Consider the following 21236-nt stretch of genomic DNA (forward strand, 5'->3'; position numbering starts at 1 on the left):
ACAAACGTAACGCGCGTCGTGTAGAACCACTCCGCACGCTCCATCCCTGCGAAATCCAAGACGTAGGTGCGAAGTAGGTATGACGTTGAGGTATAAATGGATATTCGTGTTTCTCCTACCAGCCCTAGTTGTGCGGGGGGTGTCGGCGTTATATCGCGTGGCGAGTCACTATTCCCTGACAGTAGCCATGTGAGCTCTTTCGTCTTCGCCCACGTCGATGTCGTCTCTCCCCGGGCGCCTTCCATATTAGAGATGACTGTTCCCACGACCGTCACGCCATCGTTAGGCCAGAGTGGCACTTCCCGAGGAAGGATTGCAGGAATGATATATCTGAAAGAAACAATATCTACGACAGACAAATACTGGCCAGTGAGTGTCGCGTGGAACAGAGCTTCTCCGCTCTCGAGTTGGTAGGATCCGTAGCATCATCTTCCACGCCGCCGGCTAAAGTTGACGGCAACATTATCCAACATAGCACGCTGCCTTCGTCTTTTACTTCGTAGATGAGATCGCACTCTCCAAGCCCGAATGCAACTATGTGTGTATGATTAATGGGACTTGATTTCTGGGTTTGCATCTCTCATCTTTGAGTGAAGCAGCCCAAACCTGCAGCGGCGAGAGATGGCTTGGAGCTTCAACGGGGCTCAAGCGGGTTTCTGGAAACATCGTTCCTCGAAGCCCGTTCAAAGCTTGCGGATTGCTACGGGGGATTTGTCTTCATCTTAAGATATGTTCTAGGGAGCGTAAGAGTATTATAACATTGATCTGAACAATGTTGGTTTGCTCTTGAGTTGATTGAGGGCCCGAGTTTGCCATAGCTGGTGCACGATGTTCATTATTTGCCGAAATTTTGCCGATAATTTGTGACACGCGAAGTCACTGCTCGTTGGTATGGTAGCTTCAGCCTTCCACGGAGCTTCGTCAGAGCTGGTAGCCTGAACCCCAAGTTATTTGCATACCCCAGCCCATACCTCAATCAACGTCAACAATCGAATCAATCCCCATCGCTAACCACCGAATTTACGACAATTACGACGCCGACTTCCTTTTATAATATCGTCCTACAAAGATAATCCAAGATGGCCTCCTCCTATGATCGAGCGTTGTCTGGTAAGTTGATGCATCCTCCTGTTAGCCGCTTAACCTCCATGCCCTGGTAGCTAATTGATCTTCGAACAGTCTTCAGGTTAGTAGATGACGCGGTGAAATTGGATTCAAGCTCTTCCTAACAAACTCTAGTCCCGACGGTCACGTCTTCCAAGTCGAATATGCCGGAGAAGCAGTAAAGAGAGGTGTGTGTCCCAGTACTCTGATCTGACGGTCCCTGTTACCCCCGGCCTTGCCGTTCCTTCACAGCTAACCCCTCGACCTTCCCTGCGAGCAGGAACCTGCGCCGTCGGTGTCAAAGGTGCCGACGTGGTAGTCCTCGGCTGCGAAAAGCGTTCCGCCATGAAGCTCCAAGACACCCGCATCACGCCCTCCAAGATCGGCCTCATCGACACCCACGTCTGTCTCGCTTTCGCCGGTCTCAACGCCGACGCCAGAATTCTCCTCGACAAGGCGCGACTCGAGGCGCAGTCTCATAGGCTTACGGTGGAGGACCCCGTCACGATTGAATACATCACCAAGTACATCGCCTCCGTACAGCAGAGGTATACTCAGAGTGGTGGTGTGCGGCCGTTCGGTATTAGCAATCTGGTGGTGGGTTTTGATAAGGAGAGCAAAGTACCTAGGCTATACATGACGGAGCCTTCCGGTATCTACTCGGCGTGGTAAGTTGTGGACCTCCTGGGCGGAGTATCGCAAGACCATTTCCCTGACAGCATTTCTAACTTCGAAAACAGGAAAGCGAATGCCATCGGCCGATCGAGCAAGACTGTACGAGAATTCCTCGAGCGGAACTACAAGGAGGACATGGACCGCGAGCAGACCGTCCGACTAGCCATCAAGTCCCTCCTCGAGGTCGTCCAGACGGGCGCCAAGAACATCGAGATTGTCCTCATGGCGCCCGGAAAGCCCGTTGAGATGCTCTCGGTTGAGGAGATTGAAGGTTTCGTCAAGAATATTGAGCAGGAGAAGCAAGAGGAAGCGGCGAAGAAGAAGACGGGCAGGACCCCAGGAACCGGAAGCGCCACAATTCTCACGAGGGGACAGGAGGAGTCTTGAGGAGAGGTTGCCCGTAGGGTTCCATGATGCCGTCGTTAGCATGCACGCTTTATTCATGTCCGGATTGTATCATCATGTGTAGACAGGGTAATTTATCAGGGGTATTTGCTTTTGTTTCCGTATCTAAAATATGACGACGGTGAAACCCTCCCATCCAGTAACGCCGTGAGCGGTGCGATGTACAACCTTGTGGTACGGACTCCTACTTCCATAATACGCCACGATGCTCCGTGAACTCATGCAAGCCTTCCCATGTGTTCTCCCAAATCGTATCTCCTCCTTCTTTCGGTCATCTCATCAGGTATCAAAAATCATCAAACGTCGTACAAATCCGCCCCGATTTTCAGGTTCAGTTTCACCCAAGCTTATCAGCGTCGTCCTTCAAATCAAACACCGTCCTCTGCTCTTCGCCCTTCATTCTTTCATCCTTGAGCATCCTGTTGTCCACGCGCGCATCAGTGCCCTCGACCGTCAGCGCAGCCTTGGGTGTGACGGCATCGAGCACAAAGTGGTTATCGCAGTGGGGGCAATACTCGTCGGCCTCCTCGAACTCTTGGGCGTCCTTGCGGAAGCACTTCTTGCACTTTTTGCAGGCGAAGACGAGCTCGAGTTGCTGGCGGAGAGGGTGGGTTTCATTCTCGGCGTGGCATTCGGCGCAGTCGAACCATTTGCGGCCTGGAGGGGAAACGAGCTGAGGTTAGCAAAAGGGTGGGAAATGGTGAGGTGGGGTCTGTTTGCATACAACAAGGCGCTCGGATGGAGACTTGGGCGTTGAGGATGTGTTTGCTGGAAGTAAGTGTTAGCTGGATATTAGACCAAGGGTACGAATGGTGTCTTTCCAAACATACCACATCTTGAAGGGATCTAACGATGAGGTTTTCTTTGCGAGTGTGGTGAAAGGCTAGAGGAGAAGACTTCGTCGAAGTTGATTTCCAGGTGGCGGTACTCGGTATTACTAACACGGGCGCTGATGTTTGATACTGTGGTGATGCATCGATCTATTATTGGAGCCAAGCAAGTCCATGTCCAAGTCACAAGTCAAGTCTTCCAGAAGGTTGTAATGATTAGTCACCATACTACTTCTTTTTAGCACATTTATTCACCTCCAGTTATCCAGCGTTAGTGGCTATGGTCACCAAATCACGGCCCCTCTTCATCATCCTCGATCGGCCTTGCCCGGTCTCTGAATGTATTTGTCACCCGGTCCTTCCCTGTGACTGCCTACTTCTGGTTGCCTTCAATCCGTTCTTTTGTGCCACTTCTTCTTTCTCTGCACCTCTCGACCCTGACCTCAACCCGCAGGTATCGATACAATAGAGGTTGTCGATTTTGCCTCCCGAGTTCTCAAGCAACCTTATTGTTAGCAGGCAACAATCAAACGCTGTGAAATATCGTCTTTTGATTCTGATATCGCCTCCCACATCCATCCGAAATGCCTCCCAAGAGGAAGGCGTCGGGTGCCGTAACCGGGGCGACAAAGACAGGCCGGACGTCGCAAGTTTCCACCCCCGGCGTATCGACACCGAAGAGCATCGATAGCAGCGATGAATACTCGGATACGGCGGACGAGGTGGAAAACCCAGTCGACGCGGAAACAGAGGAGAAGATTGAGAAGGTCGTAGACAAGTTCTCCACCAACGTGCTGGAGCGGCGCGTATATCAAGACCAGACCCGGGCGAAGAAGTCGAATCATGAGCTGCTCACGCACATTTTCGGATCCCGCGATTACTCGTACCTCAAGATGAAGCCCGACCACAAGAACCGGCCTTTATGGATCGACCCGGCGAAGGGCCGCATCATCATGGAGAGCTTCAACCCACTCGCTGCGCAGGCGCAGGATTTCCTCATCACAATCTCCGAACCGCTTTCCCGACCGAGCTTCATCCATGAATATGCCCTGACGATGCATAGCCTTTACGCCGCCGTGTCGGTCGGTCTGTCTCCTGATGACATCATAAACACACTAGACCGATTTCTTAAGATACCTCTTCCCGACACCATCCGCCAGTTTATCCATGGCTGCACGCAAAGTTACGGAAAGGTCAAGCTCGTGCTGAAGAATACGAAGTATTACGTCGAGAGCCCGGATGCAGAGGTGCTGCAGAAGCTCTTGAAGGACGAGGTCATCGGGCCGCTCCGGGTACAGGGATCAGATACGATCACGACGAGCGCGCCCAAGATGGCAGGTCTAGTCATCCCTGGCACGCAGAATGCGGCGGGAGTGAACCAGGCCGCGGCAGCCCTTCAGCAGGTGGCTCCCCAAGCCAAGGACCAGGAAGTGCCCGACGATAGCGTACTTTATGCCAACCTAAATGACGAGGACGAAGACGAAGAGGTCACGCATTCGTTTGAGATCCCCGACAGCGCAGTAGAAACCGTACAGAAACGATGCCTTGAACTCGAGTACCCGGTACTGGAGGAGTACGATTTTAGAAGAGACGAGGTGAACCCTAACCTCGAGATCGATCTCCGCCCGGGTACTTCGATTCGACCGTACCAAGAGAAGTCCCTCAGTAAGATGTTTGGTAACGGACGAGCCAAGAGCGGTATTATCGTGCTGCCTTGCGGCGCGGGTAAGACGCTAGTTGGCATCACGGCAGCGGTAACCATCAAGAAGGGCGTAATTGTACTCTGCACAAGTTCCATGTCTGTGGTGCAGTGGCGAAACGAGTTTCTGAAGTGGTCGAACATCAGCCCCGACGACATTGTGGCCTTCACGGCTGATTCCAAGAACAACATGTTTACGGGCAATACGGGTATTATCGTTACTACGTATTCCATGGTCACCCAGACGAGAGAGCGGTCTCACGAAGCGAAGAAGATGATGGACTTTCTTACTGGTCGCGAATGGGGTCTTATGCTCCTCGACGAGGTCCACGTCGTACCAGCTAACATTTTCCGAAAAGTTACGTCGTCGATCAAGTCCCATTCAAAACTTGGTCTCACAGCGACACTGCTTCGAGAGGATGACAAGATCTCAGATCTTAATTTCCTTATTGGACCGAAGCTGTTCGAGGCGAACTGGATGGAGCTTTCAGAACAAGGGCACATCGCCAAGGTACAGTGTGCTGAGGTGTGGTGCCCAATGCCAACGGAGTTCTTTGACCAGTACCTGCGAGCAAGCTCCCGCCAAAAGGCCTTGCTCTATGTCATGAACCCTCATAAGTTCCAGGCCTGCCAGTATCTCATCGACTACCATGAGAATCGAGGCGATAAGATTATTGTCTTTTCAGATAACATCTACGCCCTCAAGGCTTATGCGCTCAAGCTTGGAAAGGCGCTTATCTATGGCGGGACAGGCCAGCCAGAACGCGAGCGGATTCTCTTGAATTTCCAGCATAATCCTAAGGTCAATACTCTCTTCCTATCTAAGATTGGCGACACATCTCTCGACCTCCCTGAGGCTACATGCCTAATTCAAATCTCATCTCACTACGGATCCCGACGTCAGGAGGCTCAGCGTCTTGGACGTATCCTGCGAGCTAAGCGAAGGAACGACGAGGGTTTTAATGCCTTCTTCTACTCGCTCGTGTCCAAGGATACGGAGGAGATGCACTATTCTCACAAGCGCCAGGCCTTCCTTGTCGATCAGGGCTACGCCTTCAAGGTGATTACTCAGCTCGCTAACATTGAGAAGACGCCAGACCTGGCCTTCTCCACGGCGGCCGAGCGGCGAGAGCTGCTGCAGAAGATTATGATCGAGAACGAGACGTATGAGAAGGAAGAGGTTGACAATATGTGGCACGGCAAGGGCGCGGGCAGGAGGAAAGGCGCCGTGCGGAGGGCGGCCGGCAGTCTCATGGAGCTTAGTGGCGGTCAGGACATGGCTTATGTGGAACAGAACAAGGGCGTAAACAAGGGCCTGATGAAGAAAAAGAAGAAGCCCCAGAGCGCCTTCTTCAAGAAGTTGGAGAGGGAAAAGGAGAGAGCCCGGACGGGGACGTGAGGAGCTGGCTGGTCCGGTCCCACGCAAACCTGCCGCGTCTTGGTCTAATGGAGGTTGGACTTATGACGACGACGCATGAAGCATGAAGAGAAGGAAACGTGCCCGATGATACTTTGAGTGAGATTGTTGGGCCGCATCCTACGCCCTCTTCTCTTGCTTAATGATTGTACTATATTGAAGTTTTGGAGTCTCCGGCATATCAAATCGGTGGTAGGGAAACATTTCAGATTGGACGATAGTGAGTGGTATGACAGGGGTTGACTGCCAGCTCACACAGACCATGCGGAAACATCGCGCACATATTATTCACAGCTCTATGCAGCTGCACGCACGAGCTCATACGTGCATATTTCCCACGAAACTCCAATAGAAAAGCCTAGACAAAAAGATGAAGATAATAAAAAAAAAAAGTCATATCTCAATGTACGCGGTACCGAGGTGAATGTAGCTTTGTCCTGAAGTTGCCCTTCGGCGCGCTTTCTCCCGAGATGTACCGGGATCTGCGAAGGACGGAGCGGGAGATGCATGGTGCTGTCCGTCAAGATTATGTTCCACGGATTTTCAAGGAAAATGATTACTCTCCGCTCTCTTAATCACTAATATTGTGAGCCGTCGCCGATGTCAATTTTGATAACGCTACGAAGTACCTAAGGGACGAAGCTGAGCGGAAAACGAAAGCTTGCAGATCCGAGCCGTAAGCATCAAATGAAGCTTGGAAACTCCGGGATGAGAATGGCGCGGGAAGCCTCCTTTCCCAGCAAGCTTTGCTTTTCTCTCTCTCTCTCTCTCTCTTTTTTTTTTTTTTTTTTTTTTTTTTTTTGTGTCCGTGAGGTTACGCCCGGCGGGTCGGTCCCACGAGGCGGGAAACGGCAGAGCAAGGGGAAAGAGCCCGGTCGACATGGGGGAGAGAAATATTTGCTGGAGCCATGTGTCGGAGCTCTTGGATTCTATTTGATGAGGAAGGACGGCTCAGCAGGGAGGAGAGAAATGTTGAAGATGTGAGAGTTGAGGAAAAAAGAAAGAAATTTCTCCGTCAATTGTGGTTTCTCTGAATAGGACGGGAGGAGGATGGTACACCGCCGGTTGGAAGGAATGTTGAGGAGTGGGAGGGAAAAGGAGGGCAAATCAAGGGAGAAAGGGATGATGGGATGATGTATCACATGCGAGAGACATTTTTTTTCGTCTGTTCTGCGGCGTTCTGGGCCATGCGAATTGAGTTGGCCGGGACAATGGAGGGTTGGACGGGAAGAACTTAGTGAGGCTAGAAGAGGTTTAGGGATGTTGGAGAGGAGAGGGCATTCGCGCCGGGCAGGATTCTTCAGCGTCATTCGACGAGGTTCGGGGTCTCAAGACCATCAAAGCCCTCGGGAAACGAGAGCTCGTCACTTGGCGCATTAGCCGCCTTGGGTAGTGATCTCACGACTCCCCTCGACTGTGAGTGACATCATGTCCGAATGGGCGCGTTGTGCCATGGGACGAGCACATTTCAACTCAGGAGTGCGCGACAGGTCCATTGTCAGACATATTTCGTAGGGTGACAGGAAGAGGGTGTGGCGACGTGGTGTAAGCGAACCCTCGGCTCCCTGAAATGCAGGAGCTTTCATTGGGACAGGAGACATATGTCCGTAAAGAGACATGGTGTTACCCTTTGCTGTCTCTGAGGGCTGCCGGCACTGCTCTTGTCAGTGGAAAGATTCCGAATACCGAGTACTCTGATATCCGAAGTATATTTGAAGAGCGTTTGAAGAGAATGGAGCATTTGAAGCCTCTTACATCTACGAGGTATTTCATGATACGAGATGGAAAAAGAGAGCACTTGAGGCGACACTTCGTCATCGGCTGGCATCGGGACTTGGACTGCCATCAAATCAAAAGTTGTTGAATCGAGGTGAAGTCAGCAAGTATGAAGTCGTGTAATCCAGGAAAAGGATACCTGGAGGGCTTTCGAGCGACAACAATAAAGATACGAATCCCCCCCCCAAAGGCCTCCAGCGACGACAGAACACGCGTCTCTTCAACATCGGAGATTGGCATCAAGTTTAACTGCGAGGACAGGCCCAAACAAGGATCAATGAACGGGGCATGGACGGCAGGAAGCTGGTGGGTCAGAAATGCGGCACTCCTGCGACTGCACTGTAAGGGGCATGTTTAGCGCTGTATAGCACTGCATAGCACTGTTTACCCACTGCCCAGGGGGTCCAGCACTTAATGACAAGGTTGCGCCAGTTCATTGTTTAGTGGGGAACTAAGCTGACAACAACAATTTTGGGCAATTTGCAGGCGAAGTACTGATGTACTGAGGCATTGTTGACGTTTCCAGTGATTTGGGTTAGCAGCGCAGGTCATCAATATCTTCTCGCTTGGCTATTCGACAGTTGATACGAGCCACTCTGGTGTCGAGCCATTCTCTCCAATAGAACGTATCAATGCATGTCGAAGTAACCTTTGTACCCGGAATTGTACTTCGGAGTCCCTCTCATCGTCACTCTCAACTTTTCCGCGCCTCCTAACGACTGGACTAGACTCGATCCCTCAATTGACACACCACGAGACTCATTGGTGAATGCCGTCAATGTACTTCGTACTGGAGAGTGGAAGTGGTGTACTTCTTACTTCCTGGTCTAATCTTTTTCTTTCTCGTTTGTAATTGATATTTGCCATCAACCCTTCATTGTCGTTCCCACTGATTTGCCCCATGCCCTCTTCCCCCCCAAGCCAAGTCTAGGTTCATCAAAAATTGGAGCTGCTCTCATAAACTCGGCTCAAGTCACTTTTATCGTATTGATCTCAATCCCTCTATCCTCTGCCTCTGCGTCCTGCGAGGTCTCAAGGACCCCCTTGCCTCAATCCCAGCTGGCGATTTATCGATGCTCTGACAATGCCATTCTCATCCTGGTCCAGCATCAGAATCCTCATTTGACCCTTCCTCCTTATCACATGGGATTGCCCTCTCCGTCGCATCATTGATTGCAACCTCCATCGTTGTCTTCCTCAACTTCATCTCCTGCGCTCCCTCCTCAGTTCTTTCTCATCTATCCTGATCTCTCCATTGAACCACATCCTTCCCACAGGAACTAGCCAATCCCTCCTCCTAGCTCCATCATCATCATGAATATTGGCACGAAGTCGACCTCCGCTTCTTCTGCCTCTAGACGGGCCATTAGGTAGCACACCACATTCATCGCAATCTTCTTCACCAACTCTCTTATTAAACCGTTTATTTCGAGCGTTCCCAATATCTAGACCAACATCAGAGATCAGCTCAGCTTGCGCCTAGGGCCTACCGCCAGTCAGCCGGCTTCTTGGAAACAGAAAAAAAAAGGAATCCAGCGCGCCCAGAGTGGTTGCTCCTTGTGAATACTCGGAGAAGAAAACCTGCTCTTCACTCAGCCGTCGCATTCTCTCCTCTCCTTCTTACACGATCGCGATCGGGATTGCGCCTCTGCTCCCGCTTCCTCTCACCCTAACCTGTCGCAAACGCACAAACAACCGTCAAGATGGGGTTTCTCGAGTCCGCAAGGGGGTTCTTATGGACCCAAATCAAGGCTCTCAAGCCATCTTTTCTCAGCAAGGACCCGCATTTCAACTTCATCTCTGTCCATTGTATGTGTTGCCCATTGTCCCCTTATTCGCTCTATCCATTCTCGTCTCGATCTTGAGACAATAGGTCTTGTTAACATGCCTTGGAATTAGACTTCTGGATCATTGGCATGACTATCTTCGGCTCTATTCTTTTGTACGGCACTGGAAAGGGCAAACTTGCCTATGTGGATGCGCTCTTCTTTGCTTCTGGTGCCAATACACAGGCCGGCTTGAATACCGTTGATATGAACACATTGAACACATTTCAACAGGTCGTCCTTTACATCATCCCTATGATGTCGTGCCCAATCACCCTACACGGATCGGTCGTTTTCATCCGACTCTACTGGTTCGAAAGACGTCTACAGAATTATGTCCGCGACGCTCGGAACCGTCGAGGCACCCTGTCTCGGTCTAAATCTATGGGTGGCGACAACTCTCGCCTCGAAAGAGGTGTCAATGGCAGAAAAATCACCATTCTCCGAGGATCGGGGAAGCGCATTGCGAACGACGGTAGTCCGCTTGAACCCAGTGAGCTTCCTATGATGGCTACTCCAGCAGGCCCGTCAGACAGCGGTTCTGCTTCGAAAGCTTCCGACCGGGACAGTGATAGTACCGTGGGCAAAAACCAACACGCCGAAGACGACGGCATTTCTCGCCCTTCAAATCAACATCACTCGATATCTTTTGCCCCGACTGTCACGAGGAGTGATGGAGCTGGACAGGACGCTACCAAGTTCCCCCATCACGTCGAAGATGATGACGACGATGACGAGCAAATGCCCGCGCTTGAGAGGCACAATAGCGAAGTATTGCGCATTCCGAACCCCAGAGAGGCCGAACGTGGTATTGGACCGAAGCGATTGGAGGTTGGAGAGAGTACCCCGGATGAGGATGAGGAGGACGAAGAGCACCACACGGGTAAAGCCAAGAAACCCTCGAAGGCAATGAATGATAACAATAAAGGCCAGGACCAGGAAGAGTTGCCGGATCCTCTACGGCGCAGGAACCCTGTCATCACCATCGAAGAACCAGATAGGCATCACACACTCCACCACTTGCACCACGAGCCGGAAAGAAGCGCGATGGATGACTTTGCTGATGAGGCTAGAGCCATTGGCAACACATTTAGCCCATTAAGGTTCCGGAAACCCCGACTATTCCAGTCCAAAGACAAAGTGCATCATGCTGACAGCAACGATTCGGATGAATCGCAATCAAGGGGAACAAACATCTTCGCCAAGATCCGAGAACTATTTGGACGTAAGGAGGTGGAGGAGGCGCCATATCTCAGTTGGACTCCGACTACCGGCCGAAATTCCAAGTTTCCGGGGTTGACATTGGAGCAGAGAGAAGAATTGGGTGGCATTGAGTATCGTTCGTTACGAACTCTCGCCTTATTGCTGGTCATCTATTTCTGGGCATTCCAGGTCTTCGGTCTCGTTTGCATGTTGCCCTACATTAAGAACAAAGAGAAGTACGGCGCCGTGGTAGATGCCGCTGGAGTTTCCCGGACTTGGTGGAGCTTCTACACCTCAAACTCGTCTTTCATGGATCTCGGGCTCACGCTCACACCCGACAGCATGATGTCCTTCCATACATCTACCTTTATCATGATGATCTCATGGTTCCTCATCATTGCTGGGAACACCGGATTTCCCATCTTCTTGCGCTTCATGATTTGGGCTTTTTCTCGCATCGTTCCCCGCGGCACCGGTCTTTGGGAAGAGTTGATGTTCCTTCTGGATCATCCCCGTCGATGCTTTACCCTACTATTCCCTTCAAACGCGACGTGGTGGCTATTCGCGATCCTTGTGGGCTTGAATGTTGTCGACCTCATTTTCTTCCTGATCCTCGATGTAAGTGGTCTTTTTGTTTTTCTGCTTCCTGGAGATCTCACTTGACCGGGCTCTTTGTCCCAATTTTCTTTGAACTGTTGCTGATAAATTATCTGCCGAACTAGCTTAACAATCCTGTGATCCAAGACTTGCCCTGGAATATTAGGATCGTCGATGGCCTTTTCCAGGCAGCGTCCACGAGAACAGCTGGATTTTCTTGTCTTCCTCTCAATTTACTCAACCCCGGTGCCCAGATGCTCTACCTCTTCATGATGTATATCTCCGTCTTCCCGACCGCCATTTCGATGCGTGGAACGAACGTATACGAGGAGATGTCATTGGGCATATACGCCCCACACGCCGAGGACGACGCATTCGGAATGAGCACAATGAACTACATCAGCAGTCACTTGCGACGCCAGTTATCTTTCGATATGTGGTTCGTGTTCCTGTCGCTCTTTATTCTGTCTATTTCCGAGGCCAGTCGATTGGAGAAGAGGGATTTCAGTTTGTTCGACGTCTTGTTCGAGGTGATTAGTGCGTACGGCACTGTCGGGTTGAGTATGGGCTACCACACGGTTGACGCGTCGCTCTGCTCCCAGTTTAGCACAGTCGGAAAGCTCGTCATCATCGCGACGCAGATCCGTGGTCGTCACCGTGGTCTACCATACAGCCTCGATCGTGCGATTCTGCTTCCTAGTGAGTCTCGTTTCGCCAAGGAAGCAGCGGAGCCCGGACCAGGGTTGTTGCCAAGGACGAGCACGGCCGTGTCAACGGGCTCGGCTACCGGCCTCTCCCGGCGTATTTCCACCACGACAAGGCCGCGAACGATTGAGCGACCTAGCACCAGTATATTTGCACAGATCTTGCAACCTGGACCCAGCCTCCCGGCTAAGATGGACCGGAGAATGTCTGTCGAGACTTTGCCCTACGATCTTCCCCTGCGGAGGGCGGCCACGGTGGCAGCCTCGGATGAAGACGACGATGTCGAGAGCGTCCACCCTGTGACACGAGCCAAGACCTACACGGGAAGCTCCTCCGCAGTGAGGCGGGCGTCTTTTGGAGGATAATGGCTCGAGCCCTGGACTGACGATGGGGCCCCGACGCCGGCGTTAAAATGTTTGGAATTTGTATTCCTTTAACCTTTCATCTGTCCTTTTGGGTTGTTTACCTATTCTCTGAGCAGGGGTGGGTGAAAAGAAAAAATTAATCGCGATCCACAGGCGCATATAGGAGGGAACTTTTGAGTTTTACTGTCTTTTTGTATACCTTGAAGACTGATTTTTTGAATTTTGCACTCTCGTTGCATCGTCTGAATGACCGATGCTAAAGAAGCAAACGAGCTGACGACCGAGCGCAGCATACTAGAACATTACATATATATATACCTCTCTAGATAGACAAGGACCTGGCGTATTGGATTGGAATAAAACTGGGAAAGCACTGGCTATCTAATATTTACACTACTTTAGTGTCCTGATTAGTAGAGGGTTAGCCGTGATGACAATGTAGCAAACAGGTTTTGTAGAGGGTGCAAGACACGATGTTGGAGGAGATACATAGGCCAACCGAGCATTTACCTTTCTATATATTGTACACAAACTATTTCTGACAAGAGGAAGATAGTCTCCCTTACAAAAGACAGACATATGCATCCCTCTCAGCCCCTACTCTGCATCTGAACCATCCATCATACAACAAACATACACTCACGGAGAGGAGGGAAGAGAGACACACACACATTCCTCCCTCCTTCTGCCATCTCCCCCCAAAACCTACGAGCTCTCAAACACAGTCCCCAAATGCTTCCCCTTATTCGACGACCGCAACTGACTCCTCTCCCTCTTCCACGCCCAAACAAGATGATCCACACTCCCCATATCATGCTTCTTCTTCCGCAAATACGTCAACCTAGCCCTCCTCGCGCGCTTGGGCCTCCTCCAGATGATATCGATACCCATGACGGCGGGCGAGTAAATCTTGAACCACATCTCGACGCCCGTCTTCATGAGGTTGCCCCGGAGCTGGATGGCCGTGTCGACCCCTCTGCGGCGGATTTGCATCAGCGCGCCGGCGAAGGGCTCGCCGCGGTGGGTCGTCACCATGAGCACGTCGCCGACCTTGGCGCGGTCCGGGCGGGATTTGGAGAAGAGGGCCGTTCGGGCGCCGGTGGGGTCGAGGGTCGCGATGGAGGCGGCGTGGAAGGGGGGCATGGGGTCTTTGGGGGTCGTTGGGGCGGGATGGGAGGGGGGGGCATAGACGGCGAAGGGGGTGGGTTTGTGGGTTTTCGGCTTGTCTGTTCATATCAATGTTAGTTTCAAAGGACGAGGCCTGTGTTTTTTGGGGAGAGCCGGGAACTGCTGGGAAAGAGGATGGTTGGTTCGGGAACGTACGGAGACGGAATTGGGATGTCGTGGTGGATGGCGTCGACGTCGGGGGTTCTGAGGAAGAGGTCTCGGTTGCGAAGGTGCGTTGGATTTGGCGGTGATAACGCGTTTGACGGAGGATCGTCTTGAGGCAGCCGAGAGGCCGCCGGATCGGTAACGCGTTCATAGTTGCGATGCGGTGGCTTCGGGGAACCGAAACCTCGTGACAGTTTTTTGCGAGAGTCGTTCGAGGTTTTTTGAGATCAAAAAAATTGATGGAGTCGAAGACGAGCTTTGGTTCTTGGTACATTGAGACACCTGATTGGCTGGGATCTCCTGTTCTAGCCAATTGGAAGCGCAGATGGTGGTTTTGCGAAGTTCAGCCGAATTGGCAGGAGCTACCAACCGTTTGTCAAGCCATTGGCCAAGTCCATCTACAAATTTTTGGAGACACGAGACCGACGAAACGAGGAGGAACGGACAGAGAAGCTATTCAGAACTTCGCTCAGCCTAACCTCCAGGAATCATTCTCCCGACGACATCCCTCAATATCCAAGGGGATTTTCTAAAGGCCTCCCTCCGCGCAGCCTTCCTGGTTGTGCCTGAGCACGATGCTTCGGCACCCCTTCGCGAGCGCCCTCAGGGCAGCCTCGTCGTCGAGTCGGATAATACAGAATGGCTCTGTGAGCATAGTCGCCCAGCAATTATGGCACCAGCAGAGGACGTTCACCTCGTCAAACTCCCTCTGTAAGTTTCCCACGCACTCCCCAACCGCATCTTACTTGCTCTCTCCCCGAGAAGTACGCAATTTCTTACAACTTCCCCCTCTGCTCCTAGCCAGCAAAGTCATCTTCGACAAGACCTCCAGCCCCGAACTCGACGCCGTCCTCACCGAGATGCTCCACAAAATCATCCTCCCCGCGCGCCTCCCCAAGAAGAAGCGCAAGATCGTCTTCAACGAAAAATACCGCCAAAAGCTGCAAGTCGACCCCATCGTCATCGAGGTCGACGGCTACGAGCACCGCTTCGACACGCTCGACTTCCACAACGGCACGATCCCCGCCTCCCGCCCCCTCATGCGCCAAGCTGTCCGTCTCATGTCCACGCGCGAAGACTGGGCCAACCTCTCACGGATGCTGGCCGGTTACAGGAACGCCGGACGGCTCATTCGGACCGACGACGTCAAGGACATCATTGCGAATGCCGGTAAGTCGGGAAACATCTACGCCATTCTCGACGCGTTGAGGAACGTCAAGGAGTCGGATTTGAGGATCAGGACTCTGCCCCGCGCGGACTTGATCTTGTACTGGATCCAGATGGGAGCCGTCAAGAGCGGGTTCGCCGAGGAGGAGACGACGAAGGCGAAGAAGTGGGCCATCATGCTCAGGGAACTCATGGAGGATGAGGACCACGTGAAGAACCCCACGTGGCCCGGACGCATCCCCCTGCACCGTGAGCCCCAGGTCGTCGGCCAGGTCCTCCACATGGCCGCCGCCCGCGCCGTCTACCACCAGGACTGCAAAGACGAGGACGGCAAGGTCGCCGAGCTCGCCGAGACCCTCGTTCACGTGTGGCCCGCCGAGAGGGGTCTTCGGGAGATACACCAGTCTAAGCTTAGCCCCGAAACCAAGTACTCCGAGGTTCTTAGGTTCCAGGACGAGGATGACGGCTACCTTTCCCAGTCTACGACGTGCCGCATCTCCGTCGGAAGCTTCGTCCTCAACGGCATCGAGTTGGCGAAGAAGGTGGTCGCGCCGGAGCTCGCGGCTCAGTTGGAGCCCATTGCGGAGCTGTTGAAGCGCGATTTGGATGCTGATAAGGCGGCGAATTTGAAGGCGGAGAGGGGTTGGGACGTCTATGATAAGCTCATTGCGAAGAAGGCTTGAGTTTTGGTAGGCTAGGGAGATCTTTCTCTTCGCGTGGACGAGAAGGGATGTATACTGCAGATTCGTGTATAATAGAGGGAAACCAAAAAAAATCATGGGCATCAGCTCAGGAGATGTAAAAGATATAGGTTCAAAACAATTAAACATGTATATCTACAAATCGATCTACGCGTGTCTTTTTATTTACAACCGCAAGCAGTTCTCGTTTCTGAAAAATAATTCAAGAAAGGAAAGATGTACAAAAATGCTGTATTGGTATATATATATACGTATATGACGACAGCAGGTTAACCAGAAATACGACACAACAAGAGACCTCAATGTCCCTCTCTCTCTAAGGTAGTACAATATACTTCTCAAGATGCTTAGGAATCGCACCCAAAAGGTTCTTGCTCTCCAACCACTTCCTCGAGAACAGCCTATCGGCGTACCTGTAGGCACCATCAGCAAGCACCGTCACAACGGTACTTCCCTTGCCCAATTTCTCGGCAACTTCCTTAGCGGCGACGACGTTGAGCGCCGAGCTCGCGCCGAGATAGAGACCCTCCTCATCTAGACACCTATAGACCATGTTGATGCTCTTCGCGTCGCTGATGCTCACCGCGCCGTCGACGAGGTCGATGTCCTGCTTCAAGTTATCCGTCACGCGACCCTGGCCGATACCCTCGGTGATGGAAGACCCAGAGCGCTCGGTGAGCTTGCCCCCCGATGTGATGTACGAGTAGAGCACGCTGCCGGGGGGATCGGCGAGGATGGCCTTGACTCTCCCGTCCGAAACGGTCTTCAGATAGCGCGTAACACCTGCAAACGTACCCGCCGTGCCAGTCGAGCAAGTAAACGCATCGACCTTGCCCTCGGTCTGCGTCCAGATCTCGGGGCCCGTAGTCTCGATGTGCGCCCTCCTGTTCGCAATATTATCGAACTGGTTCGTCCACACGGCGTTGTCGAGAGCCTCAGCGTGCCTCCTCGCCTGGTGGTTGTAGTTCTCCGGGTTCTCGAAGGCCACGGCGGGCACGGGGTAGACCTCAGCGCCGAGGAGTCGCAGTAGATCAATCTTGCCCTGGGACTGCGTGTTGGGCATGTAGATGACGAGCTTGTAACCCCGCGATCGGCACACGTGGGCGAGGCCGATGCCCGTGTTTCCCGCCGTGCCTTCGACGACGGTGCCGCCCGGGCGCAGGAGGCCGCGCTCTTCGGCATCGAGGACTACGTAGAGGGCTGCGCGGTCTTTGATCGAGCCGCCGGGGTTCATGAACTCGGCCTTGCCGAGGATATTGCAGCCGGTTTCGTTAGAGAGGTGGGTGAGGCGGATGAGGGGCGTGTTTCCGATGGCTGTTGGGAGTTTGGATTGGGAGGTTAGCGAGGTCGTACCACCACGAGTGTCAAGGTCAGAGAGCGTGTGTTGTTACCTTCAGTCAGGTTATTGGAAATACCCTGCGCCTTCGACACGGCGATCGTATGCGCGCTGGGCTCGCGCGGAGCAACGGCCGTCGCGAACATACGGACGCCCCTCCGCAGAACACCTTGTCGGAGCATGATTGGAAATTGAGACATGGCGGATGAAGCGATGTCGGAGGTTGGGAAAGGAAGAAGAAAAAGGTGGCTCGAGGGGGGGGAAGTGAGGAGAGATGGGGAACAACCTAGATTCCCTTGGACCCAATTGACCGACACTGGAGAGGAAAAACAAATGTGTGAGGTGTAGAAGAGAGGAAGTTTCCTCGGGCTTGTCGGGATCGCGGGAGGAAACACCACAGCTTTCAAGGTTTGAATTGTTCAATGTAATCAATAAATGTCGGGAGCCGGTGGGGTCAGAAAAAGCCGCTATTCCGGCGCTCTCGATCTCGTCATCGGCCGCTAAGACATTTCGGGAAACCGCCCCAATGCCTCACATGCACCCTTGTCTCCCTGTCTCCAGGGCTCAAGCTCGATTTCGTAGGCCATGTAATATTTACTCTTCGGTTACTAGGTTCCAAAATATTGAAAATGCCCTTTCCAACGTTACGCATGGCTATGCAGAGATAGAAATCATACAAGTTATTCTTGAATCGTCATCATGATATTCCATCACCCCAGCTTCATGTCGAGAAGAGCCGCACGTATGGCGCAGGAAATAGGCCCACATCGCCCATATAAGACCCAACGTACCACTCGTCATTAACCTCCTCAACTTCGCGAATCTCCGCATTCCGTGGGAAATACAACTCGTCCTCTCCCCGTTGCCGGTGTATTGGAAGCCAACCCCATCTTGCCCTGGCTACTAGCCCCAGTCCTCCATCTGGCGGGAAGGTCTGGACGCGCACGACCCCCTCTGGCAGAGCGCCATCTCCCTCGGGGACAGCCGGTGCCGTGGCGGCCACGTCCGTCGTAACCAGCCGTCCCAGCTTCTGGTCGCCTTGCGGCCAACACCAGGAAACCAGCGCCGAGGTTCCCTCGACAGGGTTGGTCCGGAGCCGGCGTCCGCCGACGAGATCGCGCACAATATATCTCCGCTGTCCCACTGTGCTCTCTTGGAACGCCATCATGACCATCCTGTGACCGGCCAAGCACCTTCTCCACCCCCTCGGACCGTTTTCGGGGCTAATCCGCCGCCGGCTGACGAGGTCCGTGTAGCAGGATACGCAAACATCGTAGTCGCCTGGCTGCGTATCCGGATCCACAGAACTCACGCATTCGAAGCAGTGGTATCGGCTCTGCGTTGGGGGGATCTGGTCCTGGCAGATATCGCACTTCGTCATAAACGTCAGGGACTGGAAGCTGCTCAGGTTCGTGGCAGAGGACCCGGTGAAGATAGCCGTGTTGTGCGGGAGCTTCGGAGGTCGAGGGCTTGCGGGCGGCGTGTTGTGCGTCGAGGGTGGTTGATAGACATATGGTAGGAGTAGATGTGAGCAGCAGCGGCCCTGGTTGACGCAGTTGTTGCAGAAGCCCCAGTCACCGTCGTTGCAGGTATCGCACCTCCAGTAGCAGCCGTTGGACCATGCCAAGCACTTGTCACAAAACGTCCCGCTCTGTAATCTTTCCATCGGGTCCTCCGGTGTACGTAGCCACCCGTCGTCTCCCCTGACAGGGCGTATCATAGGTGGAAGGTAACGGCTTGCCCTGAGGATGTGGAATGGCTCAATGCTAGGGTTTGCCGCGCGTGCCTTCTCCCACTTCGCAAGGGCAACATAGCCGAACCCGAACCAGTGCTGACAGCCCCTGCCGGCTCGGTAGCAATCCAGACAAATATTCCAGTTCCCACCCGCGCAAATCCCGCAATTATAGTGAACGCTGTACTCGATGTTTTGTTTGTTGCACCGCGAGCAGCTGATTGCCGGTTCTACAAATACGAGTGGGGGTCGTTGGGGGGCTGGGGAGTTCGGGCTGTCGAGAGGGCTGCTGTGAGTAGAGCGATTCGCGAGCGAGAGTTCGGTAGGTCGGCGAGGTCTCTGCATGCGAGTGGGGCTAGGTAGCTCTGGAGGCCCAACGCCGGTCTTGTTTTGAAGAGGTACTCTGCTCGCAAAAGACAAGTGAGATCCTTCTGCTGGGCTCTGCACGGTGACAGGTGAGCTCGAGCCCCGACTCTCAGTAAGTACAGCCCTCGGATTGGCGACATTCGCGGGGCGCGTATGACTTCTGAGATCGGTTTGCGATCGAGTAGCAGTCGGAGCAATTATCGGGCTAGGGTTGACTGGGGCTGTGGAGGTACGCGAAGAACTGGCCGTCCTCCGGCGATGTCGAGGCTCCTCTTGAACCCCCAGGTGGTGAGAGCCTTGCTGCGTCCGGCTACGGTCTTCGGAATGCATCCTCGCCCCTGCCGAGTTCCGTCGCCGGCCGGCTCCGCTATCACCTTCTCGGGGACGTTGTGCGTCCAGCGGGTTCGGCTCCGGGGGCGGGTCAGTCGCGACGGGGTTGGTCCGGGTCGATTCCCTACCAGATTCCCTACCAGACTCCCGACCAGACTCCCGACCAGACTCCCGACCAGACTCCCTAGCAGATTCTTGCTGCCTTGCTCTTTCCCTCTGCCGCCTCCTGTATGCCTCCGTGATCCTCCGACTCAACTCATCATCCCTCTCGAGGTCGATATTATCAAGGTCCAGTCCGTCAAGAATCCCCTCCTCCTGGATCTGACGAGCAAATTCTTCAATCTCGCGCTCGATATCCCGCTCACTCATGTTCGTAGAGCCGATGAGCGACCGGATTGAGGACTGATGCTCAATCTGCCGCGTCCTCGCCTCCACCGCCGCTGCCGTCGTCTCATCGGGCCGTCGTGTCGACTCGCTTCGTCGACGTCTCCGTTCCTCCGACGGCCTACTACTATCGGGAGGATGCCTGCTCCTGGTCCGTCCTCCCCCCTCCTCACCCCGTGGCCTCGCAGAGCTCTCACGCGCCCGCCTCGTGCGACTGTCTTGGCTTGCGTCCCTGCTCTCGCCCCTCCTTCTCCTCGAAGTAGGTGCCAGCGAAGACTCAACACCCACCTCCCTTAAGCTCATGGCCCGCACCTCCTCCATCAGCCTACGATCCTCCTCTTCAGCCCTCAGTTGTTCCGGCGACTTCTCCACGTTAATCTTGGGCAACACCTCCTGCCCCCGCTTAAACTTGCTCGCAATCTCCTCCTTTTCGGCATCGGTGCGATCTTTCTCCGGGTTCGCCTTCAAGTATAGATCGAGCAACGTGGCGATGGTGGCATTATGCCTCGTGTCCCGCACGCCGGAGCGACATGAGGGGCAGGTGAAGATGGGGGTGCCCGGGGCGGGAGGGGTCGGCGCATCTTGGGCGGAGGCGGCTTGGAAGCTGAACCAGTCCTTGAGACAGGCACCGCAAAAGGTGTGCAGGCAGTCGAGAAGAGTAAGAGGTTGATATAGAAGCTCGGTGCAGATCTAGAGAGGGAGGTATCGTTGAGTTAGACAGCTTCGGATTTAGAGGTGGGGATGGAACCCCAACCCCGGTCGCAGGGTGCACCAGGGGAAGGATGGAAACTTGGGGAAATGAACACGGGCGGGCATAGGATCGACGGGACGATCAGCTTACCGAGCAAGTGAGTTCCTTCTCGAGGTCGAGACCTGGTCTCGGAATATCCATCTGTAGTAATTACGTGCCCCTCCCAGGGGACCTCTCTAGCCCGGGAAGAATGGCGATAGAGTTAGAGCTTAAATCGGGGTCGGTTCCATCAATCCCACGACGAGTATTGTACGCGGTGGATGTGAATGGGTCAAAGGGGGGAAATAATTGGGGTTCAGAGCTAAACCCCGCAAAATGGCGGGAAGTAACCGTGGCGGATAGGCTCATTTATTGTAATACCTCTGTAACGGTGCAGCCATTTGATGCAAGGACCTGATCCCCTCGAGTCAGGCACACTTGAACCAACCCGATGCCCCATGGCTACCAAACCAGACTATTTTAGCCAACTTGTAAGACGTGCAGAGAAAGGCACGCGAGTCGGGCGAGACAGCCATATGCATTTTAATTTCTGCGA

The 21236-nt window shown here is 53.5% G+C and overlaps 7 protein-coding genes and 1 pseudogene across 7 annotated transcripts; 4 read left to right on the forward strand and 4 right to left on the reverse strand.

Annotated features, from left to right (window-relative positions):
- Positions 1–1079: 1079 nt before the first annotated feature.
- On the forward strand, positions 1080–2166 carry SAPIO_CDS5747 (uncharacterized protein; the record flags this gene model as incomplete). The annotated part of the gene is made up of 5 exons (XM_016788011.1): positions 1080–1110; positions 1180–1186; positions 1240–1292; positions 1385–1772; positions 1845–2166. 5 exons carry the CDS (start codon positions 1080–1082, stop codon positions 2164–2166), a joined length of 801 nt encoding a protein of 266 aa, XP_016642327.1.
- A 355-nt stretch (positions 2167–2521) lies between these two features.
- Positions 2522–3019, reverse strand: SAPIO_CDS5748 (uncharacterized protein; the record flags this gene model as incomplete). The annotated part of the gene is made up of 3 exons (XM_016788012.1): positions 2522–2841; positions 2909–2952; positions 3015–3019. The coding sequence occupies 3 exons, from the start codon at positions 3017–3019 to the stop codon at positions 2522–2524; spliced, it is 369 nt and encodes a 122-aa protein (XP_016642328.1).
- A 579-nt stretch (positions 3020–3598) lies between these two features.
- SAPIO_CDS5749 lies at positions 3599–6112 on the forward strand (annotated as a pseudogene; the record flags this gene model as incomplete).
- Positions 6113–9609: 3497 nt separating this feature from the next.
- On the forward strand, positions 9610–12602 carry SAPIO_CDS5750 (Uncharacterized protein; the record flags this gene model as incomplete). The annotated part of the gene is made up of 3 exons (XM_016788013.1): positions 9610–9715; positions 9806–11553; positions 11658–12602. 3 exons carry the CDS (start codon positions 9610–9612, stop codon positions 12600–12602), a joined length of 2799 nt encoding a protein of 932 aa, XP_016642329.1.
- Positions 12603–13307: 705 nt separating this feature from the next.
- Positions 13308–14085, reverse strand: SAPIO_CDS5751 (Ribosomal protein L19; the record flags this gene model as incomplete). The annotated part of the gene is made up of 2 exons (XM_016788014.1): positions 13308–13828; positions 13926–14085. The coding sequence occupies 2 exons, from the start codon at positions 14083–14085 to the stop codon at positions 13308–13310; spliced, it is 681 nt and encodes a 226-aa protein (XP_016642330.1).
- Positions 14086–14509: 424 nt separating this feature from the next.
- Positions 14510–15784, forward strand: SAPIO_CDS5752 (uncharacterized protein; the record flags this gene model as incomplete). Its single annotated transcript, XM_016788015.1, has 2 exons — positions 14510–14645; positions 14736–15784. 2 exons carry the CDS (start codon positions 14510–14512, stop codon positions 15782–15784), a joined length of 1185 nt encoding a protein of 394 aa, XP_016642331.1.
- A 334-nt stretch (positions 15785–16118) lies between these two features.
- Positions 16119–17320, reverse strand: SAPIO_CDS5753 (Cysteine synthase; the record flags this gene model as incomplete). Its single annotated transcript, XM_016788016.1, has 2 exons — positions 16119–17116; positions 17194–17320. The coding sequence occupies 2 exons, from the start codon at positions 17318–17320 to the stop codon at positions 16119–16121; spliced, it is 1125 nt and encodes a 374-aa protein (XP_016642332.1).
- Positions 17321–17859: 539 nt separating this feature from the next.
- On the reverse strand, positions 17860–20842 carry SAPIO_CDS5754 (uncharacterized protein; the record flags this gene model as incomplete). The annotated part of the gene is made up of 2 exons (XM_016788017.1): positions 17860–20640; positions 20792–20842. The coding sequence occupies 2 exons, from the start codon at positions 20840–20842 to the stop codon at positions 17860–17862; spliced, it is 2832 nt and encodes a 943-aa protein (XP_016642333.1).
- Positions 20843–21236: the final 394 nt, after the last annotated feature.

This window comes from Scedosporium apiospermum (genome assembly GCF_000732125.1).
Source record: "Scedosporium apiospermum strain IHEM 14462 chromosome Unknown SEQ_SAPIO_0099, whole genome shotgun sequence".
In the NCBI taxonomy this organism is placed as follows: domain Eukaryota; kingdom Fungi; phylum Ascomycota; class Sordariomycetes; order Microascales; family Microascaceae; genus Scedosporium; species Scedosporium apiospermum.